Below are 24,699 nucleotides of genomic sequence, written 5' to 3'. Positions count from 1 at the left end.
TCTGGCAAGGATTCAAGTTACAAAAACCTAAGTTAAAATATTACTCTCTCTTAATTTGGTACCATTGCTGTGGATTTATTTATGAATCCAGGAGTTAATTTGGATATCTGAAAATTTTACAGACTAGTTGCATATGACACTAAATTCTAAAGAATGATGCAGTGGATAATGAAATAAAATTATATTGCTTTGTACTCATTAGAGAGCATTTCCTAGCCTGTGTCGTTTCAGGTTTTTTCTTTTGCCTATAGACGGTCTTGCCTAAGAATTCTTGTTTCATATTGCCTAACCTGGTGACCTGTCTGATAGTAATCTGATAGTAGCTAGTATCGCTGACTTCAAAACAAGAAGTTCGTCTTCTAAAAGTTACGGCATGAAGAGCTGTTATAGTCCTCATCATTTTACAGAATAAATGGAATTATATAAATGCTTAATGCTTCTTTGGAGACCAGTAAAGTGTTTTATACCTTTATTTATCCAGGGAGAGGGGAATTGATATATGGATCTTCAAGGTTAATTTTCTCTCTCTCTCTCTCTCTCTCTCTCTCTCTCTTTTACAGCTATCGAGTGCAAATCCTGTGTATGAGAAATTTTATCGACAGGTATGTATGTTCTTGTTGAGAGAACAAACTTTATTTTGTATTTAAAAGAAAGAATATTCTTTTGCTATGGACTTCAGCATGGCCAACAGTGTGTAAACAATAAAAGTTCAAGGAAAATTATTCTGCTTTAAAATATATTTTTATAGTAACTAACACTTAGGTCTGAGCTATATCAATATAAATTTAATATTGGTTGTAAGATGACTAATTTGCTAGGGAACTGCCAGGTATATATGACATGCATCACTTTACAGTGATGTTACTGTAAAAGCTAACAGACTGTTAGCTTTTGGAGTGGAGTGAATTCTTGCGAAATACTGTATTGATATGTTCTTTGTTCCTTTTTACAAGTGAAGCTGAATTGCTTGTGTTTGTAGTGCAGCTGGCGTTATATAAGACTTGCATCTCTCTGAGAGTGTCCCCAGAGGTTCTTACAGGATGCTGTAAGGAGTCAAATTTGGATGGAAGGCCACTGAATGCCAAAAGAATGCATGTAGTTCTTGCAGCTTCACTCAACAGATACAAATCTTTTGACTTTATAATGTAAAAATAAAATATAATATATATAAAAATAAAATATAACAATATATAAATTTTATTTACCATCTTTTATATTTAGGCCCAGCAAAAATAAGGTGTATTAATTCCTATAAATACAGCTCTTTTGAAAAACAGCTGTTTCAACTACTCTATTATAGCAATATTTTGTATCATGTGCATAATATATGTTATTGTACAAACATAGATATATGAAAAATTTTAAGGAAATATAAACTAAATGAATGATTGTAGAAAACAATTAAAAATAGATTTTTTTTTTTTAAAAGACCTGATGAGTAATTGATGAATCATGTAAAAACCAACCTGTAGGAAGTTTTTTCTCCTTTGTGCAACTGGTAATGTTCCTGTCTGTTTGTCCTAAGACAGGATATAGTGTATATGACCTCTTTATTTAGGAACTTCTTTTGGGTGTCAACATTAGAATGTAAGCTTATCTGCTGGGGAAGAGAGAAGACCATGATTTCTATTCACGCTCTATTTTTGGGTTGTGCTTGGAGGATTAGTCCCATTACTAAGTGTGTAAAACAGCAGTTAAAGTATATCAGCCTATGATGCCTGGAAAGTTTGAGCCTTCTATTCTACTTTAACAAGGGTTTTTCTCCACTACAGGAGAGTAGCAGTTTTGAAATTGCTAAACAAGAAGAGAGTTTACCTTGATCTAGGTTCGGATGGCTCCTGAAGGTTGAAGGAGAAAGTATCACCCTCACAGTTTTCCTTCAATATGATGGACAAATCCACTGTGTGTCTATCTCTAGGCATTGGATTAAAAGCCTTAGGAGAATCCCATATTCTGGTGTTCATTATAAGGTCAGAAGAAAAGGTTTCCTAGCTCAATACTACTATCACTGTCATGTATCATCTTTGCTACATGCCAGTCTGTCTCTTCCTCCTGATGGCAATTGCTTAACCACTGAAGTGTGAAGCAAAAAGTTGGATAAAGAAACTGAATTTGAGCACAAATGTGATACTGGTTCCTAAGTCACTTAACATCTTGCATTCATTGGAATATATAGCCTAGTGAAATTGGAGCACTATTTGTTGTCCAGCAGTCTCAGTAGTATACAGGAACAGGGATTCTTTAAATATGATGTTACTGTTAGTGAAGTTGTGCCAATGGATTTGTTTTTCAGAGGATTAACTTTCTGACTTGCTTAGCCAAACTCTTTTCTGCAAGCATTTGTCCTAAAGAATAGCTTTTGAATATACTGTGTCTAAAGACTTGCAGTTCCACTAGCTAACTCTTTCCTTCCCTCCCTTAAATAAGATGTCAACTTTCAGAATAGAAAGGTTAGAAAGACATTTCCCACTTTGTCCTATGGTGCTGGTAGAGCGTGTTTTTATTCTTTCATACCAGAAGCACTTCAGAGCATTCCATGCAACTTGAGAAGAAATTCATCACCTGAAATAGCTCTCATGCTTAGTACACTTCTGGTTCTATCACAAACTTAAAATTCATCTTGTATAACGTGTGTTGTGAAATGGGTATAAATCCCAGGCTTTGTACTTAGAATGAGATTGAAATCTTAACCTTTCAATGGGGACACTTTTCTTTCAGATAAAAGTGTTTCTGATTAACTTTTTATAGACTGACTCTCAAAATAGGGTGAGATTAAAGGATAAATTTAAATATGTGTGATAAAGTAATAGGAAATTACTTAAGCGTGTGATGCAGTGTAGCAGGTAAGCAGTATGTCTGAGCTGCTGATGAAATCTTAATGAATCCTGAGTTGAAGTATGTCCCACTGTTACCTTATGACCTAATGACGTTAGATGTACGTTTTCAACTTTTAATCATTTCTGGCCCTACAAAAAACAACTTGCAGCAAGAGCGTTGTTGGCCGATACAGCTATGAAAATTTGCACATCAGAGAAAAACCTCTACCAAGCTGGTATATAACTGACAAACACCAGTGATCTTCTCAGCGTGATAGTCAAACATAAGCCAGCTTTCTGCACTATTTTAATGCTTAGTAAGTACCCCCATCCCAGCATGCAAGACTCGGTATAAAGAAATTGAAATCAGCCCTTTAAAAAAAAAAAAGTTACTAAAATTTAGGGAATTAGTTGCACAAAAAGAAACTGTATCCATATTGGGTTAAATAAGAATCCTGCTTAAATCCCTTAAAGTCACCTTCCTCTGGGTTGGAGGTGAGGAAATTAAAAAAAAAAACAAACAAAAAACAAACAAAAAAAAACCCCAAAAAAACAACCCACGGCTGATACGATGTTGCTTTGTGACTTTCCCAAAAGAGTGGAAAACTCCTTGGGTGGATGCCACGATTACTGTGCTTGTGTGGAAGGTCAACTCCCCTAAGGGAAAAGGGGATTTGATGCAGTGTCTCGGTAACTTATTGCCTGTAATGTGAATGGCTCTCCCATACAGACTGAATTAGATATTTTAAAAATTTGAGGAGCAGGCTAACTACAAGGCTGTAGTGTTTGTAATTTTATTACCCTGATCAGGGAATCCTCAATTATAGGAAACAATCCCTCCTAATTAAAATCACATTAGTTATGTTGAAAACAAAAGATGTTTCCGCTTTTGTATTAAATGATGCTTTTGGGATTGCTTTCAGAGTTTTTTGTTCACTTTTAGAAGCAGAAGTGTCTACAGACAACCTTCATCTGCTGCACCATGCTTTCCAAATGATAAATTCTCCACAGTCTTTCATTAGCTAGTTCTAAACCCGTGGTTGGGAGCTGATTGCTTTGAGCATCTTGTGTGTGCTGCACCTGTGAGCTTGGAAGGTTGGTCTTATGCTCCAAACAAAATACTAAATATAGTCTTTGTTTAAGTCCAAAGCTGTGATACTGTAGATGTTGCAATGCATTATCATCATCATCAAGTGCTTTGCTGTATATTCCCAACCTTGCTGTTCTATCTGAAGCACTAGTTCTCACTAGACATTCTCAGGCTATTTAAAAGACAGCCATGATGACTCAGTGTTCAGCAAGTGCTCAAAAAGCATTGATCTTCAAAAGGGGGTACTAGGAAATCTAATGCTAACATCAAGTTATTCTTTCAGTGCATGTACTTCAGTTTTCCATGTATGCTCACTTATTTGTATGATTTCAGTTTTGCTTCTCTTTCTCTCCAGGAAGTGTGAAAAGTGAGTGACCTGTTGCCTCTTTCCTGTCCTTTGAAATGTTTATCATGTCACAAATTCTTCAGAGTTTCAGGGTGTCTCAGCTGATCATAGATGGGAAGACTCTGTTTTTGAAGATAATATTATATAATTTTTATTTATAAAATGTAATATATTATTTGATCTCTAGATCTTGTAGGACCTGTACAGCTACCTGTCTGTTGTAGTAAGCCTGACAGTTTGAACTGAGTGAAGATACCCTTAGTCCTCTTCTCCATACTGTGCCCTTTTTAGGCATCCTTTTGCTTTAGGGTCTCAAAGACTCGCAGCTTTTCCTCTATTTTCCTTGTCCTCATGTATGTGACGTTAGTTTTTCTGCTTGCTTCTTCCACCTGAAGGTATAGCTGAGGTACTGTTTTCGTTTAGGAACATGAATAACTATCTATTTTAATTATCTCCCTATTGATCCAGGGAGGAATGCATGCTGGTAGATACTCTGCCAAAACTATCACCAAATTCTTCATTCTGTAAATAAGTTTGGCTTTGGGGAGTAAGCATTTTCCTCTTCTAGGGTAGTAAAGGTATCTTCAAGCAGAGCCTTCTTTTTCAGACGGTAACAGTAATGAGTTCAGAGCTGGACAATTAAATGTAATCAACGCTGGGACTTCTGTGTCCTTACAAATCAAATGTTCTGCAGGCATCAAGAAGAAAATCCTGTGATTACAAAGGGCTAATTAGATAGGTTCAAATGATGACCTAATGTGAACAAGCTTCCCTATCTACTGCATAACTTGAGAAATTCTCGGGCCTTTGTCTGTACTTGAAACTTTCTACTGGAGACCTTGAAATCCAGGCATAATAAATGGTTAGAAGCTTAAAGCAGTGCAAATTTAATTGCTTGCATATGGATTAGTGTTTTTTTCCTGTTTTTAAGTGGAATTAATCTAAATCTTCATTGATGACCTGTAAGAGTAAGCTTGTGTTGGGGTGCTGACTTGTGACTTGGGAGACCTGTGTTACCTTCCTTGCTCCTGCCCCAAACTGGGTCATCTAGGCAAAATTCTTATTCTCCCTGTGACTTAGTTGCCTACTGACAGATGGGGATAATAGTGTATTTTTCTGGTATGTTGTAAAACATATTATAGTGTGAAAGATTCTTAGATATATGTGCATAATGTATCTTAAATTTGGCAGTGTTAGTTTAAGATATCAATTTCCAAAGCCTGCCTATTAATATTAAATCTGGAGCAACTAGTTCAAAATGTCTTACTTCTAATGTAACATGGTTTTTAATGAAAGGGAGTTTTTCTTTTTTAAAAAATGTCTGAAGATTGTTCTCAAAGTGACTGTGTTAACTTGAGCATTCTTCTTTGCTAGCTTTTTGAGAGCCTATGTAAAGAGCATCAATTCAAAAGCTAGTTTGTCATGCAAGTGTTTTTTTTTTTATCCCCCCAGGTTGATTCTGCTAATGCTGGAAGAGTGTTAGCTTCTGATGCAGCTGTTTTCTTGAAAAAGTCTGGTTTGACAGATTTGATACTTGGAAAGGTATTTAATGACAACTATTTAATTATCCTGTCTCTTGCTTCAGTTAGTATCCTGTGTGAATTAAAATACTTAGTGGTACTACAGGATATGTGATCTTCTCTAATGTGTTCTCAGTTGTGCTATCCAGTAGTTTCCAACTTCAAGTATCCTTGATTATTCTACTATGTATGTAATTCGTGGTGGAAATTAAAACAATATTTAAATTTGTCACCACAAATAAGTGCTATCGTGAAAGTTAAGACCTGAACTTTCATCCAAGCATGCATTGTTAAATGGAGTGAGAACTTGTCAGCTTCCTCTCAGTGCTGTGGAACACTTTGTCTACTGTTTTTATGTTTTAGATTTGGGACTTAGCTGACACTGATGGCAAAGGTATCCTGAACAAACAGGTATGATTATTTATATGATATATGAGGTTACTCTAACCGTTAGCAAGCCTTGAAATAAGATAAAAGTTAAGATTTCTGGTTCAGGAAAGCAGTTTTTCTAATGGACTTTTTTCAGATTTTTCTGATTGGAACTAGATATGTACTTCCCACTTCAATGTAAGATAAAATAAATTAAGCAGCCTTCAGATACCTCATCAGTTTTTCTTCAAGTCATAAAATGAGCTGCCGTGTAGCTGTGCAATACAATATACTGAGAAGTAATTTAAGGGTTAATGTACTGTATTTACTATAAAGGTGACTTTTCCTCTTAATCTTGGAGGAAACTTAGTGCAGGAATTAAAATTCTAGTAAAATCTTGAAAATTCTTATTTATCTAATTTTGGTGGACTTGACATTAGTACGTTCTGTTTGGAGTTGTTCTTCCAAAGTTGTACCGATGAGCAGTATGACAGTCACTTGCATCTCAGTGGTGCTACTGAAAAGCTGTAATGTGTGTTGCTGTTTGGTTTGAAGTATAGTTACTTAAATAACGGCCTGTGGAGAGCTGGCTGCCTCATCCCATGGTAAGAAAAGGAGGAGCTTGTAGCATCTACCAAACAAATTTTTTTTCAGACTTCTTTTGTTTCATTTTTCTGATGTGCTGTACCTTTCTTTCCTCCCCCTCCATCAACTGCCACCTTCGGGATCAACTCGGTTCCTCCCAGATAAACAGCTGTAATTGCTACTTTAAATTTTCACTGCTCTGCTATAGAACTGAGTGCTGAGAACTGACTACACTAGCCGGGAAGCTACTAAATGCTTGGAGCTAGTAATTATAAACTTTGTCTCACTGGAGGAATTCAGGGGTTGCTGACTGCTGCTTTCTGTCACTTTGTGACCCCCTTTGAAGCCATTTACAACCCTTTATATATATAGCAATATTAGAAAAGCTCATAATTCTTCTGAAATTTGAGTATTTTCATATAATAAATCCTTTAAAATTTCATTTTTCCTGTAGGAATTTTTTGTGGCTTTACGACTTGTAGCATGTGCACAGAATGGATTGGATGTTTCCCTGAGTAGTCTTAATTTGCCTGTTCCTCCACCAAGATTTGTAAGATTTCTTTTTTAATTGAACATATCAACTCATTAATAAGAACTGCTTTTAAGTGAACAATTAGGAAGGTTTGATATAAATACCAAACACATCTGAAAGTGATGTTGTAGGGCAATAGGGCACTACAATAGGGGAAAATTAAGCAATGTGGAATAAGAATAAGGTGCTACATGTTCTAGTGGGCATTTGAATATAAAAGTGTGTATAATTTGAATATATATGGTATTTGTTCTATTAGTGTTGTCCTTAGTGGAAGAAACATTTTAAATTTCTTACTGTGAATTTTGGTATCCTTAACTAAGGTATGAGTGACTAAATGAGGTTTAACAAGGCCAAGTGCAAGGTCCTGCACCTGGGTCGGGGCAACCCCCGGTATCAAGACAGGCTGGGGGATGAAAGGATTGAGAGCAGCCCTGCCGAGAAGGACTTGGGGGTACTGGTGGATGAAAAGCTGGACATGAGCCAGCAATGTGCGCTCGCAGCCCAGAAGGCCAGTCGTATCCTGGGCTGCATCAAAAGCAGCGTGGCCAGCAGGTCGAGGGAGGTGATTCTGCCCCTCTGCTCTGCCCCAGTGAGACCCCACCTGGAGTCCTGCCTCCAGCTCTGGAGCCCTCATCATAAGAAAGACACGGACCTGTTGGAGCGGGTCCAGAAGAGGGCCACGAAAATGATCGGGGGGATGGAACACCTCTCCTATGAAGAAAGGCTGAGAGAGTTGGGGTTGTTCAGCCTGGAGAAGAGAAGGCTTCGGGTAGACCTCATTGCAGCTGATCAGGACTTAAAGGGGGAAAAAAAAAAAAAAGATGGCAGCAAACTCTTTAGCAGGGCCTGTTGCGACAGGACAAGGGGGAATGGTTTTAAACTAAAGGGGGGTAGATTTAGACTAGATATAAAGAAGAAATTTTTTATGCTGAGGGTGGTGAAACACTGGCACAGGTTGCCCAGAGAGGTGGTGGATGCCCCATCCCTGGAAACATTCCAGGTCAGGTTGGACGGGGCTCTGAGCAACCTGATCTAGTTGAAGATGTCCCTGCCCATGGCAGGGAGGGTTGGACCAGATGACCTTCAGAGGTCCCTTCCAACGCAAACTATTCTATTGTGTTATGAAATTGCAGTTCTGGCTTTGAGAAGGAGCACCTTCTCAAATAAGGGAATGTTTTTGCAAGGTCAGAACCATTTCTCTTTTAATGTGTTTTTTTTTTCCTGTTTTTCTTTAGACTGATACTAGTAGTCCTTTGCTACTCAGTGGAACAGTATCAAGTGATGTACCATGGGCTGTTAAGGTAAACTAAAGATCAGGCTATTACTTAGAACTATGATGTGGTTTGCAAGAAAACATAAGTCTGTCTGAGAAAAATATAATGCTACTGGTAGCTATAGTTTATAAAGTATGATAAATTACCATTCATGTCATATCTGTAATCGGGCTAGTAGACCTAATTTGATAAAAACACTTGTCTTTTGGGAAATCTCTTTCTGTTTAGAAATTTGATTTATCGGGAATAGTTACCTGAAGCCATGAAAATAATTGAAGAATAAATCTTACTGGGTTTGGATGAGTCTCTAGCTGACTTAGAAATAATATCTTTTTCATATTTTCTTTTAAACATCAGGAACTGCAATCTGTGTGTTTCCAACTGTAACTTTAAAAAAAAAAGTTAATACTTTTGAAAGAACTACTTCTTAGCCTATGAGTGTGACTATCTCCATAAGTAATACTTTTCTTCTGCCCCTGCAGCTGGAAGACAAGGCCAAGTATGATGCTATTTTTGACAGCCTAAATCCTGTGAATGGACTGTTGTCAGGTGATAAGGTGAAACCTGTACTCCTCAACTCAAAACTGCCAGTGGATATCTTAGGACGAGTAAGAATATCTTTCTACTTAATTGTTAATTCACAAATAATAAGTGTGCTATACTCAGCAATATCTGTTTTTCAAATTGAAGATTTGTAGTAAGAAGTCTAACTATTAAATACTATCTTATTGAGTGGCCACACATGTGTAACTGTTAAACTGTAAAAAAAAAAATAATCTTTTGATATTTTGATAGATTGCCTCTTACCACAGTATATCAGTTACGCATACTCTTTAACACTTGGTTTAGGGCAGGGTGCCATTAGTGCACTCTGTCTCCAACTTAAGAATATCTCTTCTTTTGCATGGTTTATGAGAGTGTATGTTGCTCGCTGAAAACTAATGCTGTTAGTCTTAATAGAACTTAGGATATGGTGGAGGGAGGCTGTTCTCACATTTGTTTTTAATGAGGTTTTAAATAGGAAACTTCTGCAGTTTAGGCAAACATCCCTATGTTCTGCTTTTTATTGGTAGGTGTGGGAACTGAGTGATATTGACCATGATGGAATGTTGGATCGAGATGAGTTTGCAGTTGTAAGTATCTTCTGCCTCTTGGGATTTTGAAAGCCTCATGGCAGAGGTTTAAAATAGATGCACCGTGTATTAATTTTTGACTGTTTGTGTGGTTCATTTATTACCTTTATTCAGAGACCTTAATCAAGCTTTAGTACTAGTTAATGTTTCTGTCAGTTTATTGAAGGTCTCTTATTACACAGCAGTAACTTTCTTTGTGGGCTAAATGAGCCATTAAAAACTTATACCCGTGATCTGCTGTCCCATGAGAGACCGAGTGATTTCGCTAAGTAAATTTTACCTTAACCTTCAGTGTTTATAGTACTTGGATGCCTCAAGATACCTTTGAGGAAAATTTTAAAGAAGTTATGTATAAATTCTTCAAAAGTTCATAGCAAGTTAGAATTTTAACACTATTAATGCCAGGACTGATGAAATAATGTAAGAAGCAGTAAATAAGTTTTACTTCCCCCAAGAGATGGCAAGTGAGAAGAGAGTGGGAGGCTCTTGCTTTTGCAGACTCTGTAAGTCTTGAATGCAATAGTAACCATGCATCAACTTTTTCTCAAAACTTTCAGCTTGTTCTTTCATGTAAGTGAATTGGAGAGGAAGGAATTGTACATTTGCTCTGGAGGAGAGGGTTTCATTTTACACAGAGAAATATCAAACCTAAGTTTAAAGGTTTGGAAAAGCTAGCCAAATATCTTAACTGCATTCTGCATTGCAAGAATCTTGAAAAAGTAATGTGACCTCTGCCCTCAGGTGGGACTAAAGCCAGCCTTTAATTTTGATTTCTAAAACTCAACTATTGCTCATCCTTTCAGAGTCAAAATTAAAAAATAAAATAAAAAGAAAGTTAAAAATACCTGTTTAATTGCCAAGAATTGATGTTATGGACAATGTCAAAACCTTGCTTTATTTTTTTTTGTAATGTAAATACGATGAATTTACCTTTTTTCTGCTGTCATGTATATTTTTGAGAAAGGGTAAAAGTGTAGAACACTATTCAAGAAAGCAATTTTTAGTCATCTCCAGGCACCTGTATGCTTCGGTTTCTTCTGAAACCAATTTCTTTAAGACCCTAGTAGTTAACTGTTACTATACTTGATTTCCTGTGTTTTTGCTGTAATTCTTCAGACTTTTAGCTTTGAGATCAGAGGATTGATATGCTCTAGGCAAATGTTGGAGATAAACTGATAATCTGTAAAGTGTTATTTAAGATGCAGTTCTGTGTCTTGAACAACAGTCATAAAATTATTAAAATGTACAACCACAACAAAAGAATAGTCACTAAGTGGAGCGACTCCTGCAAAAACAGTGAATACCATAAAATTAAGTGTTTAAAGTATTCTCCCAAATAAAATTCCAGAAGTGGTGGTACAAGCTTGGTAATATTGAGGAGAATCATTTTAATGTTCTAAAAGATACTGAACTTCATTTGCTCAGCACTGAACCTCCAAAGAAAGTAGTAATGATAAACACAGGACAAGGCAATAAGCTGCAATTCAGTTGAGGGGCCTTGTAAAGGAGAAAGATAATGAAAAAATGCTACAAAGTTATTTCTTAACTAATTCTTTAATTTATATATATACTTATTTCTTATATATTTACATTCACACACCTTATTTTCTTGTTCAGGCCATGTTTTTGGTGTACTGTGCTCTGGAGAAAGAACCAGTGCCAATGTCCTTGCCTGCAGCTTTGGTGCCACCATCCAAGAGAAAACCTATTAGTGTTCCAGGAGCAATGCCATTAATTCCATCTTCAACCAAAGAGTCTCATCAGTCTTTGCCACCTGTAGGCATTTTAGCTGCCAAAACACCCTTAACACAGGTATGGTTGTGAAGTTACTTGGGTTAGAAGATTTCTGCACTTAATGCTGTGCTTTGGAGACTACCTGAATGAAAAGTCTTGATACAGGTTTTTAGCTTCCTTCTTGCTCTATTGATTGTCTTCAAATATAAACAGTTGGATAAAAGAATATTATTTAGTAAAGATTTTGAAGATATTTTTAAGTAAATTATTTCAAGGCATCAAGCTCAACCCAAAGGTTAGAATATTAAGAAAGCAGTTTAAAAATGTAGTCCAGGTACACACCTGCAGAATGTAAGTCTTCTGGCTGAAGACTGATTTGAATACGAACAAGTTCATAAAAGAAATTGTGGCACGCTGTATGTGCAGTTGTATGTGCACACATGCCTGCAATTTGAAGAAGACATGAATGAAAATGGAATAGATAAATGCAAGCAATGGGAAAAGGAGATAAAAGGTCTGGCATATCCACCTAAACACATGAGATTTGGTTTTTGTTTTGAATGTAATTATTAAGAAACTTGACACCTTCCCACCCCCCCAAGCATCTTATTTAATCCTGGTCATTTTAGAATGCAGAATTTGGGAAAATGTCTTTCCAAGTAGATTGTAACTTACTTGTTCTATTCAAAATAAGAAAAAATTGAGGAGGGGATCTAAGGTAAGAGCTGTAGTACTTAATGCATAAGGTACTGCTTGGACATTTGGGTACCCATATTTGAGTAATCAGTAAGAAACTGGCATCCTAATTCTGGAGGTGCCAAGGTTTTAATCTGGCAGTTTACTTGCTAAGTCTTGCTGTGTGTATTACAAAGCAATGCCATTCTGGATGAGTGTTTCAGTGTATGTTTTGTGTACAGCACCATTTGGGATTCATCTAAGTGTCCTTGTATGCTGAAATTAATTAGTGTCCACAAGCATGCACCTGAAGGCATTTTCACTAAAAAAAAAAAATCTTTAAGTAGCTTAGTGTTTGGAAAACTTGTTGAAGAGAAGTGGTTCTAATTCCCATCTTTACCTTGATTGGAAGTAAATTCTACAATTTAGAATGTGCCAATTATTGACAGTCTGGCCTTGAGCAGTTCTTCAGTCCCTCCAGCTAAAGCTCTCCAGCTGTGTAAAGAGGAATAAAACTGATGGAGCCAGACAGTAAGCAGGACTGTGACTGAGCACAGTGATGAGGGCACAACCCCGTGCTGGGAGGAGGTCTGGGCTCCAGGGAATACTTTTAATATGTAGGCAAAGAGGCAGAGCAAGTATCAGCCAGCCTTGGTGCTTCAGTGATGTAAATACTTTGCTTCTGCTTTTCGAGTTGCTTGTGGATCTCTGTGCATCTCTATTTTGGAGGATAAAACTGGTTCATGAACTAGGCACCTATATCACTTTTTAAACCTGTGCTGTAGTCCTTGAATTATGTAACTCAAAGTAACTATCTGAAAACAGAACAGCCTATATCTTAGTATTGTGGTTTTTGTTTTTGTTGTTTCCTCCCTGCCTTCCATCCCCACCCTCTTTCAGTGGGTTGTATCGCCTGCAGACAAAATTAAGTATGATGAGATCTTTGTGAAAACTGACAAGGACATGGATGGATTTGTGTCAGGTGTGGAAGCCAGAGAACTGTTCTTGAAGACAGGACTGCCTTCTGCTCTTCTTGCACATATCTGGTAGGGATTTTTTTTTCCATGACAGCTGTTCAGACGATGGTATGGTTCTCACTCCTTCCTAGCACTTTTCATGAAAAGTGCTATGTTGACATTTCTGGAAAGTGAGAGTTGCTTTTTGTATATAATAGCATGGCCTCTGTATAAGCAGTGGTAACTTACTTGCTTCTACTTTTGGACAGAAGTGGAGGGGGAAACAGGTTTATGCTATGCATCATCTCCTAGGGGAGGAAGTAAAGTGCCTGAACACAGATTGTTACAAACAAATACTGCACTTCAGCTAAATCTCTGTATTTAAGACATCATAGTGTTGCTGTATATCTAAACACAGATACTATCCATATACTGGTAATGAGAATTATCTGTATAAAATTCTTAGCATGCAAGACTTATGGCCCATTTAATTCTGCAATTTGTTTGTCTTTCATTATAGCTAGTAGTGACACCCACTGCTTTTTTAATTCTTTCCCCACTATAAGTTATTCCAGGGCACTCTGATAGGAAAAGCTTTTTTTTTTTCTTCCCCAAGGTATGGTTAATGTAACCTCTAATTCAGGAAATTTAGATGAACTTGTGTTGGCTGTGAAAAGTTACTTAATTTAGAAGGAACTTCAGTTACAGATACTCAGGTGGTGTTAGTGACTCATAGCCCTGATTCTGCCTTTCACCAGATCAGAACTTACTGTAACAGAGCTGCGGCCTTAGCATGCAAGGAGAAAGTGGTTGTGTATGTTTGAGTAATGTTTCCTGTTTATTACCATGCCTTATTTTTATGTTGCGTTTTTTTAGAAGAGGAGATACACACTAGCATTTGTCACATTCTTAAATGACAGCAAGTACAATAAACAGGGCTATACTTGCAGAAATGAGGATTTGATTATTTCATCTGCATCTCTGTATAGGGCGCTCTGTGACACAAAGGACTGCGGAAAGCTTTCAAAGGAACAGTTTGCTTTGGCTTTCTATTTAATTAATCAGAAGTTAACAAAGGGCATTGATCCACCTCAGGCTCTGACTCCAGACATGATTCCACCTTCAGACAGGGGTGTCAATTTACAGAAGGTAAGAATGGGTTGGCATTTTTGGTATAAATCTCAAACAAAGAATGTTAGTTTCAAAGGCTACGCAAGAAACACCTCAAGCGCTGGCATACCTTAAATTTATCATAATGTCAGGAATAAAACAAGTCAAGTGCAAAGAATTGACAAAACACTGTTCCATTCATGTTTCAAAATGAAGCTGTCATTTATTACGCCTGCCAACCAAGCAGAGAGATCTTATGTTGAGAAAGCATTATTTTCTATTTTGAAAGAATAGTCTTTCTACTACCTGTCTAAAGAAGTTTTAGTTTGCATTTGAAATAACATGCACAAGTTCAATGTTTTTCTCCTAATGTGTTCACAATTACCTTTCTTACCTTTCTTTTTTAAGAAGTCTGGAAACAATGTGAACTAAATAAAGTTTAGAATTTTATATTTAAAGTTTTAAAAGTAAATGGTCCTCCCATTTTTTTTATACTTCACAGATAGTTTAAATGTCTTCATAGTCTGTTGATTGCCATCTATCTTAATCCAGGAGGATAGTAGACTATACCTCAGCAGTTCAAGTTGTATTTATCAGAATGGTAGAGGTCATCACAAATTCTTACTTGTTTTATGCATCATGAAGTCTGATGTGGGTTACCTTTTCTTGGTTGTGCAAAACATTGACCTAATTCTACAACTTTCTTAAGCAGAATGAAAAATTTGCACCTGAAAAAATGAAACTCAAAATTTGGCACTACTTTTGAGTTTCTGTAACTAGTATCTAATTTCTTTTTACATTCTGTTTGTAAAAAGTAATTGCTTTATTTGCAACTCTACTAATCTTTTTTGTATGTTTGCTTTCCTTTCTATGTCTCTTTTCTAGTTTGGACTGTTTTTTCCATTCTGCACCACTCTGCTTTTCATCCTTATTATTCTGTCAGTTTGTTAACTCTGCTTTCTCAAGGTTAGAGAATCTTTGCTTTTCTAATATTTACTATCTGTTGGTTTAATAATGAACATCCTTCTAAGACTCTTACATAATCATTGAAATAGCACAGCACTTCTCTGAAGTGTCACAGTATGTTACGATCTCAAATTATTGCTGATTTCCATTGTTGTTCATCTGGAAGAACCCCAAGGTTCTTCCCTGAACCCAGACCTCTGTGGCTGTTACCTGTTGGTAGTACGTGCTGCTTAAACTTAAAAAGAAAATGCTATGTCTTATCCTGTTGAAATTGCTGGGGAAGTGGTGACAGAGTAGTAACCCAACGTGACAGTTGACGGTTATCATTAGGACTAATACCTGTGCTTTTACTGATTATATTGCAGAAAATGTAGTGACCAGAACACATCAGATGAGATCAGTGTTGGTTACTGCTATTCTGTGTGTGTAAATTGTTTTTATAGAACTCTCAAAGACATCAGTGTGGTGGGTTTTTTGCATTACTAACATAAACAGTAAGAGTAAGAATGTTGTGAAAGAAGGTAAGAGGTCTTTTAGTTAGCACTCTAAATCCTTACCAAGAATCTGTTTTACTAGATTGAGCTTGAACCTTCAGCTCATTTTGAGCTTTTTCACAAGAGATGTTGTCTTGTTGATATGAAAGAACCTGTTTGTCCAAGATTATTGCTCAAGAATTAAACCCAAAGGATAAGAGCAGTAGGCAGAAATAGGCTTTTTGCTGGTTTTCTTGAAGTGGAGTGGCTTACGTTGTAACACCACCCCACCCCACCCCCCCCAAAAACAACAGAAAAACCCCATCTAACCCCAAAACCAAAACCTTAGGCTTCATCTTCTGACTTGACCGATATAAAGGTAGTAGCAGAAATATCAGTAAGTATAATGGTAATCCATTATGTTTTTAAAGTAGAGGAAGTTAACTTGTGATCCTTCTTGGTAGATGTTCAGAATGCATATGTATGTATATTGCTGTTATCTAATGTTTGGTTTCCTTACAGAATTTCATTACTGCAGTAGTGTAACTTTTATTTCAATTTTGAAGCCTTAATGCAGATCCCATGAATGGGACACAGCAGCAGTCTAGTACTTGTTGCTGTGTTTCTTTACCTAGAACTGTTTGTAGTCACCAAATTGTACTTGCATTACCAGCCATAAAACTTATATGCAAATTCCTCTTAAAGAATTTTGACAGGAATTGACTTTTATTACTATCTTGAGTTTAAAAACTCAAAGCGTTGTTTGCATGCATGTTGCAGCGTAGTAAATGGCAGAAAATAGTTCTAACTTTTGTCTTTTTTTAACTTGTGTATTGAAGCTAAAAACGTTGGCTTATGTTCCTCCCCCACACCAGTTCTCCTGAACAATTGAAAATAAGATGGAACTACATTTTGTTCAAGTTCGATGCTGGCGTTAGTGTGCAGAATTTCTTTAACCGATGAGAGAAGGAGGCCTGGAAAGAATTTGTACTTGTAGCTAATAGCTTCATGTTTTCCTTCTGTCCCCTTCCTAGGAGAAGTAAAAACTTTCTCATTGGAACACCATGAGCAACTCCACAAAACTCCTGTGTAATTCCTTTAGAACAGGATTGAACTTCATACCTATTTTGCCCATTTGAGAAGCTGTACACTAACCAGTTTAAGAACAGCTGTATGGGGTTTTTTTATTCTCAGTTCATGCCATTTGTTCTAGTAAAATATGCATAAATAATCTATAGTTCTGCTGAATAATATTCTCTGCCACAGTGTGCTCAGATTTACCGTTTAGGTCTTTTCGTGGCTCTTGTTATTTATTTTTTTTCCCCTAGAGTATAAGCTTGAATAAACATGTAGTTAATAGCATCTTGATTTACCTTTAGAGAAACTTCAGCATTTAAAGGCTTTGGTATTATTTTGGGGGTATCACTTGCCTTTTTAAATTATATATATATACTTTTCCTCTGGACTTTGTCCTGGATGACTTTATTCAAGACTTGAAGGAACTGATGTATTTATAGAAGGTAGTTACAGTGACTATGGCTTCCTAAACATGTTCATGTTGTGATAAGGCACAGTAGAACAATTAAAGTATTTGCTAATTTGTGTCTTCAGCATTTGTTCTTTAGTCATTTATGTGTATGTACTTTTCTTAAACAAATAATTTGTATTACGGTTGTCTTATTATAAAGACACTAAGTAAATGGGAACTCATGGGTGTAACTTACCGATGACTTTGTATTGTCAAAGTTTCATTCAGTACTCTGGAGGTTTATGTTAAACTAGCTTGATATCACTTAAAGCATCGCAAGTAAGTGTCTATACTCTGCAACAGGAGGATCATCAAGGTGAAGAAATATAAATATAAAAGTAATAAACAAACCAAACCACTCTTAAATGAATGCTGGGAAGCCAGCTAAACGTTAACTGTAAGATAAATCTCATTTTAGAAGTAGATTTTTTTTTTTTTTGTATGATCAGGTGGTCCTGTGCTTTTGTGGAAGATGTCTTCAAGAATTTACAGGAGACAAACTCTGTTTGAATTACTGGATGCATTGGATGTATGATGTGTTCTGTTATATCATCTGGACTGTTTTGGGTTTTTTAAGATTGAAGATTTGAAATACAGTGCTACCAACAGTTGTTAGAGGATAGCTCATGCTGTCACAAAAAGTAAAGTGAATATAGTTGTTGGACAGCATAAACTATAAACTAACAGTATTTATTTTTTATCTTTCAGAGTGCTCAAGGACCGAATTCCATAGCAGATTTTTCTGCAATTAAAGAACTTGATACATTAAACAATGAAATAGTAGACCTGCAGAGGTAGGTAAAGGAGGAATAGTCATAGTTGCTTTAGGTTCAGTTGTGCTACTTACTGTTTTTTAAAAAATAATTCAATGCATAAGAGAAAACCAGGTGGTAATAGTCTGCTTTGCTAAAATAAGTGGTTAGCATGTCTGTAAATGTCTGTAATACTGTTTAATGCTTCTACTCTTTGTTCACTCAGATGAGTGCATTTAATAACAGCAAGACTGTGAAAGGTCTGTCCATCATGCCTTCTAGGTATGTTTCAGAGAGCTGCATATCTTAGCATTCTGAGATGGAAATATTCTCTCTTGTTCATCTTTATTGGCAGATGAGAATGGAGCAGATCTTTAGGATGCTGGAACCATGGTATAAATTGGTATTAGTTGTCTTTGATTTGTAGAGAGAATTCTAAGGACTTTTTTCTAGTGGCAGTAAGGAAGTGAGATAGGAAAGATCAAGAAGTATGTAGAGTACAGAGTGGGAAGATGACAGTTTGTATATGGACCTCTATTAGGGTTTTGATGGTGGTAAAGATGAACATGCTTCTCTTCTGTTTAGTAAAATAAATGGTTGCACTGAGAAAAATTGTTTTAATTTGAGGTCTGCAGACCCTTGGGTTCCACTAATTATTTCTAAGAAGATGACTTGAAGTGACTAAGAAAATCCAGTTCATACATGTTGTATAGTCTTTGTCATACTCTCAAAACATAGCAGATATTTTTCTTCAGTGATTGTTTTGGTACTATCATAAATCTACTGAAAATTCTATTAAGAACAGTTAATTCTACTATTTTATAAGTGAGGGTGCTTTGTCAGGGTGAAATCTGCCTTATTCATGTCACTTGCAGGAATGATTTAATTTGGCAGTGTGTCAAAGCACAGTCTGTTTCCTAAATACATAAATATTTTTTCACTTCAGCTGCTTATTCTCCCTCTTATTACTCCCACTGCCTCCTCACTTCTCCCTGCTCTACCTTCCTCTGTTGTTCTTTAGGTTGTATTAATTCCAATTTTGGACTTTCACATCTATGAACCTGAAATATGATTTACAACCGTGTATATTTGCTGTTAGTATCTTAGAGGGAAATAAATTGTTCATGTCTTGTTTTCTTTTCTTACTGCGAGGTATGAAGGAACCATGGCCTTTGGAAAGTCATTGCTTCCATTTCTTCAGTGGCAAATATACTTGGACAATTATTTAAGACACATTTGAATGATAATTAGATTGTTGAAGATATGGTAGGGGCAACTATTAGTATATATTTATTTTTAGAAAGGGAAAATTTACTTTGGTATGATTTAGAGGTTCAGAACAGAACTGGATTAACAATCAGAGGCTTAAGCCTGTATCATCAAACTGAAATAAAATAGTAAGAGGTTTGTGTGGTTTCATTGGGAATGACAAGCAAACTCTCAATGTCATAAAGTGAGCTGTGGCTCAAGTAAAATTTTTTCATTTTTATTTTTTTCAAGAAAATTAATTTTGTGATTACTTGGAAATCCTTTAGCCACTGTAGAAGAGTTACTTTGGTAGCAGAGTAAATGTTACTTTTCTGTACCTTCCCTAAGCAGAGGTGGCAATGCTAGGCAACAGATTAATCTGTGGTAAATGTAGGAAACTTTTTCATCTTTGGCAAATCCACATTTCTGTTACAACTGGCGAAGTACACTTTCAGTCTTGATAGTTATCATATAAAAATGTAATTTAAGTTACTTTTGTTCATTATTAAGCAAGATATATTGTTCAGCTGTTGAACTCAATATGTAATAATTCTAGTCCATGATTCCACTGAGAAGTATCCATGAGAGCTGCATTTCTGAGACCCAGTAATAGAAATTGAATCTCTTTTTGAAGTGCACTTAAAAAAAAAAAAAAAAAAAAGGCAGCAGAGGAAATGCCTCAAAAGAATGACAATGTCTAGAAAACATAGCTTTTTGAGAGACTGAGCAAAGAATACAGAGGTGATATGTTTGTGGCTCAGCGGTTTGCGTGGGAAAGATTTCTGGTAGCCAATAGGTTTTTTTAATCTAATTCAATAAAAACAATGTCAGGAAGGTGGAGGTTGAAGATCAGGTGAAGAATAAAATGCACAACACTTATTAGCAAGGATAATTCCCCTCTGGTAGGGGGAATGATTTGCCTAGGGACGTTGTGGAATCTGCATAATTTTGAGCCTGTCAGCACTGCTGCCTGTAAGTTCTGTTGCAGTTGCACTATATTTTTAGAAAGCTATTTGAAGCTTTTTTGATCAGCATTGTGGGAGGCTAGACCAGATGTTCTTAATATTCTTTTTTGAGCCATAAAACCTTTTTCTTCCCCAGCAAACCCTGCTTTGCTTTCGTGCATTCGAAGCTAGCTACAGGCCACAAATTAGTGGAATTGTGAAAGATGTCCCTGCCCAGGGCAGGGGGGTGCACAAGATGATCTTTACAGGTCTCTTCTGATCCAAACCATTCTGTGATTCTGTGAATTTCTTCAAGCTTTACCAATACTGCGTTCCTCTCTAAGTGTGTGAAGTAGTTGAGCTTAACTTAGTGTATCTCACCAGAGGTGCCATCCTTCACAAATGTTGGACAGCAACAGTTATATTGTCTTGAATATAAATCAGGTTAAAAGGACCATAAAGCTGGTAAATTGGTCTCTCAAAAGTAAGGAAACAGCAAAATGTCCCCAGAAAAACAGGGCAACCTCTCCTTGCCGTACACTTGCATCAAGCCTTTGTCTCAAAGTTCAGAGATCTACAGCTTCTTAGCAAAGCAATGGTAAGAATTTTAATGTAGGCTAGATTATTTCTTCTAACCTTTGGTTTGGAAGTAACTGAGCTGTTGCAGCTGAAAAGGTTGGGGGGAACAAAGGGGAGAAGGAACTAGACAAACCCTAGACATTTTTTCTAGCATTGCCAAACTGAAGTACTACTACACTAGGAATTCCCAAAATTACAAATGTACATGAGAATAAGAAATGTTGGGCTACTGTGAGTGTAGATAATGCTACCGGCTCTGTGAGTAGTCATCTGTCACTTGTTATGGAAAAGAACATGATTTTTTTGCTTTTGTAACTAAGGTGGTTCTAAAGTGTTGGCCGTCAAGAAGCCTGGCCAGGGTTGTTTCATATTTGGCTTGAATACCTCTACTGACTGGGGACTCCTCAGTTGTCAGCTATCACAAATATTTGCAATATGCTGGCTCCCATTTCTAAATTACTTCATTCACAAATTAGTATAAAACTTACAGATTTACTGAGATTATTTGATTGTAAATCATGAAGTATCTGCATTGGAGAAACCATCTGTTCATTTTGGTTTTTTTTTAATCATTGCTTTTAATTTCTTTGATGTGAGGTTCTCCTGACCTGACTACTATTAAAATACATAGGGAAGTTGTATTGCTTTCATAAATTGACTTGAATTGGTTACAAGTGTCCTTTATTGGCAAGACCACAGCTGGTTTTGGGTTGTTCATTTTTTGGGTTTTTTTTAAGTGCTGATGTGGTAAGGGACTTTATGGTCCAGGAAATTTGTCATATCCAATAAATCAATTTTGTTACTTGTTTTTGGTTCTTTCAGTTGCTGAGCATTCCTACAGGGGCATACCAGATAGTTTGTAAAAGAAATGGAGGCATTCAGAAGAATTAGTGAATTAAGTAGGTCTGTGTTGTCTTTTTTTTTTTTTAAACAAAGAGGCATTACGGGGGGGGGAGGAGGGGATGTGTTGTGTGTAGACTACATACACTCAGCTTGTTTTCCTTTGCCTGAGACTGCTGCCTAAGCTTTTCTTGTTCTGCCTGACAATACTTCTTTCACTCGATTTTTTTCCAATTCATTGTTTGTGTTGTGATTTGGCCAGTGTAAGCTGCCTGTGGGTGGGTATTGTATCCTGTTGCTTGCTTAGCATAGTCCAGACTGCAAGGTTTGGGTACCTGGCTTCTGCTGAAATTAAAGGGAAGTGATCTTCATCTCTGACAGTCTCTTAGGCATATCAGTGGCAGTAATGTGGAAAGGCTGTATATTAAAGCATACATACCTGCTTGCATTTCTATTTCCTGCTCAGTTTTCATACATGAGCAGGAAGAATAACAAGTATTTGTTTACCTAGTCAATTATTCTCTTTTATCTTCAATCAGGAATAATATGCCTGAATGTTTGCTGTGCTTGATGTGTGTCTGAGGGCTTGAAGGTATTTTTCAGCCTGACTTTTATTTAGATCTGTGGAAATGCTTTACTGAGATTGAGACCCTTTGTTCATGGGAAGTTATGGAAGGCAAAATCAACAGAACTTGTTTCAACCCTGTGTTGCAATGCTTTAAATATTTAAGTACAACTATACTACAAATACTAGTTTATTGAGCTAGAGGGGTGTGCTGTAGCTTTGATGGAAACGGTAAAGATTTGCTTAGAATTTCCATGATACTTTTTCTGATGAATGGAGAGTGAGGAATTTCATGAAACTTGAAGGTTCACACATAACAAAATAACTAGCCTTGTTCTTCAGAGTCCTTCTTTCCACATCTTTCCTTTCCTCCATTTAAACCTTCCCTTTGGGCATAATCAGCAAGTTGCTCTTTAATCAGATACTGAGATAAATAATAGCAGAACATAATCTATAGTAATTATTTTTCAGAGCAAATGTTCATTTAAGATCTGTGACATCTGGATCCTTTTTATTTTCCATTGTATGTGGTTTAGCAGTAAACAAGAATTCCTCAGCTTGAGTAAAGAGAACTTAGAGTAGAGCTGCTTTAGTTTGGAGACAGAAATGCTTTCTTGTGTATTAGATAAGAGTAAACAATAAGGTTACTAGTTTTAGATTGGTTACCAATCTGCTGCTATTAAAATATGAAGTTACCTTAATTTCAATATACACTAGTAATATAATTTGGTAGCTTTTCACTATGGTATTTCATTTAGAAACGTTAGGTTTATCATTGTTCAAAATCTAACTTTTAATGTGTGTGCTAATTTATTAACAAAATCTTTATGAAAGTAAATATCTGTATACAGAAGGTAGTGTTAAAACGGTAAAGCTTAATGCTTTTATGCATCTGTGAAAGGAGAAAAGATTCCATATACTGTCTAGAGATAAACACTCATGATATTTTTTTTTTAAACCGTAACACTTCTGAGTTATATGTTGTTTTTTTCCCCCTTCTTAAAGCTATTGTTATGTCTGACTGCCAAGAATTTATTGATGATAATTCCCCTGTCATCAGTAGTCTTGAATAAATGTCTGTAGAGACAGGCTTGATATGACACAGCAAATAACTACGTATGGAGTCTCTGAGCAGATAGTGATTACAGCAAGCTAACCTTTCTTCTTCTGGCTGAGCTTACCAACAGATATATCTAAAATCTGTTAGGCAAAGTTCATTAATCAGCTAGATTGGCCTGCTGGAAATGTTTTCTAGCTGCTGTTAGCATAGGAATTACTGTGTTTGCAGGGGTTAATAGATGGAATCTGATGCAATCCCTCCCACTTTTCCCAGCAGTTTTCATTAGACAAGTGCTCCATAGCAACAGTGAGATCACTGGAGACAGTATTTCATTGATTTCTCCCTCCCGCCCCCTTCCATTTTTGAGCCATTCTTATCACTGAAGTGCAGTTGGGTGAAAAGACGGGTTTTTTTTATGCAGAACACTTATGTGGGCTTCTGTCTTGTAAATAATTTGGAAAGCAGAAATCCCTTACATCTTTTGTGTTTAATGTTTCACAATGTATTTAAAGAGAGATACAGGCTTAGGGGGCTGGATAACTGTACCTGCTGTAGCTGATGTTCTTAAGTATTCTTGCATTGTTTGCTGGTCTTCTAGGGAAAAGAATAATGTAGAGCAAGACCTGAAGGAGAAAGAAGATACCATCAAGCAGAGGACGAGTGAGGTCCAGGTAAATAAGACACAAAATTATTGTTCGGACACCTGATATTGCACCATGTGGTGCTTTAATGGCAGTGGGATTACTGAGTCTTTAGATCACATCACTTATTCAGTGAAAAGAAAAAAATTGGTGGCTAGGAAAAAGAGTGTACTTTGAAATGTATTTTCTATATGAATGTGAGTTGGTGTGGGTGTGTATATTTATATAAATGTGTGAGCTCCTAGGATATGTAGCCTGCATGAAAAATATTACAAAATAATAGATTTCGTCTTTTTTCTTTTTTAGCAAGGCTGCCTAATGTATAATTAAAACTAAAGACGTTGTAGCACTGCAAATTAATAAACTTAAGTGTCTGAATTAAAAGGGCTTGTATATGGGGCTGCTTCTTAATAGTCACAGTGATTACCAGCTTGAGAGGAATGTTGCCTCAAGTTAATTTTGCGTAACATAAGTGAATTTTAAAAATAATCTGTTTGATTTTTATTTATAAGGATGACATTGAATTTCCAGAATATTGGAAAATTTAAATTTTATAAGTGTTTTACAGGAATTAAAAATTATACAGTCAGCATCAGTGTTTAGGGTGCTAACAGTCTAGCCAAGCCCTGAATTAAATGCTGCAAAGCAATATTTCAATTAAATTTTAAGCTGCAAAAGCAGCTGGAGTTGCTGCTTTAAGAAAAAACTTCAGTGTGATATCTGATCACTTACATTTATTTTAGGAATCTTTATTATTTTAAATAATCTTTATTTGATTAAGAGCAAATAATGCAGGATTTCTGCATTTTACTTTGTATTGGGCAGAAAAAGAGCCAATGTGTTACAACCGTTACGAATTTTGTGCTTGGCTATTTAATATCTTTAAAGCTTGGATGATAATTAATAGTCTGACCTTTCAGAAGATAATCAGAAGCTGGCCTGTTAGTCACGATGGCAGCC

The 24,699-nt window shown here is 36.3% G+C and overlaps 1 protein-coding gene across 2 annotated transcripts in view; it reads left to right on the top strand.

Annotated features, from left to right (window-relative positions):
• Positions 1 to 551: 551 nt before the first annotated feature.
• Positions 552 to 24,699, top strand: part of EPS15 (epidermal growth factor receptor pathway substrate 15) — a 43,889-nt gene continuing 19,741 nt past the window's right edge. Inside the window, exons 1-12 of one of the 2 annotated variants that reach the window (XM_009318721.1) lie at positions 552 to 602; positions 5,705 to 5,794; positions 6,136 to 6,183; positions 7,181 to 7,276; positions 8,497 to 8,562; positions 9,018 to 9,143; positions 9,609 to 9,668; positions 11,286 to 11,480; positions 12,978 to 13,123; positions 14,023 to 14,182; positions 17,819 to 17,904; positions 23,697 to 23,769. In XM_009318721.1, the coding sequence (XP_009316996.1) occupies positions 9,642 to 9,668; positions 11,286 to 11,480; positions 12,978 to 13,123; positions 14,023 to 14,182; positions 17,819 to 17,904; positions 23,697 to 23,769 (687 nt within the window). In that variant the 5' untranslated portion in view covers positions 552 to 602; positions 5,705 to 5,794; positions 6,136 to 6,183; ... (2 more) ...; positions 9,018 to 9,143; positions 9,609 to 9,641. Of the gene's footprint in view, positions 603 to 1,832; positions 1,971 to 5,704; positions 5,795 to 6,135; positions 6,184 to 7,180; positions 7,277 to 8,496; positions 8,563 to 9,017; positions 9,144 to 9,608; positions 9,669 to 11,285; positions 11,481 to 12,977; positions 13,124 to 14,022; positions 14,183 to 17,818; positions 17,905 to 23,696; positions 23,770 to 24,699 lie in introns of those variants that run through there. The other variant, XM_009318720.1, reaches the window with a different exon arrangement.

The sequence above is a fragment of the Pygoscelis adeliae genome, unplaced genomic scaffold (assembly GCF_000699105.1).
Source record: "Pygoscelis adeliae isolate BGI_AS28 unplaced genomic scaffold, ASM69910v1 Scaffold82, whole genome shotgun sequence".
Taxonomy (NCBI): domain Eukaryota; kingdom Metazoa; phylum Chordata; class Aves; order Sphenisciformes; family Spheniscidae; genus Pygoscelis; species Pygoscelis adeliae.
The sequence above is the reverse complement of the archived record's forward strand: the minus strand, read 5'-3'. Positions and strand labels throughout refer to the sequence as shown.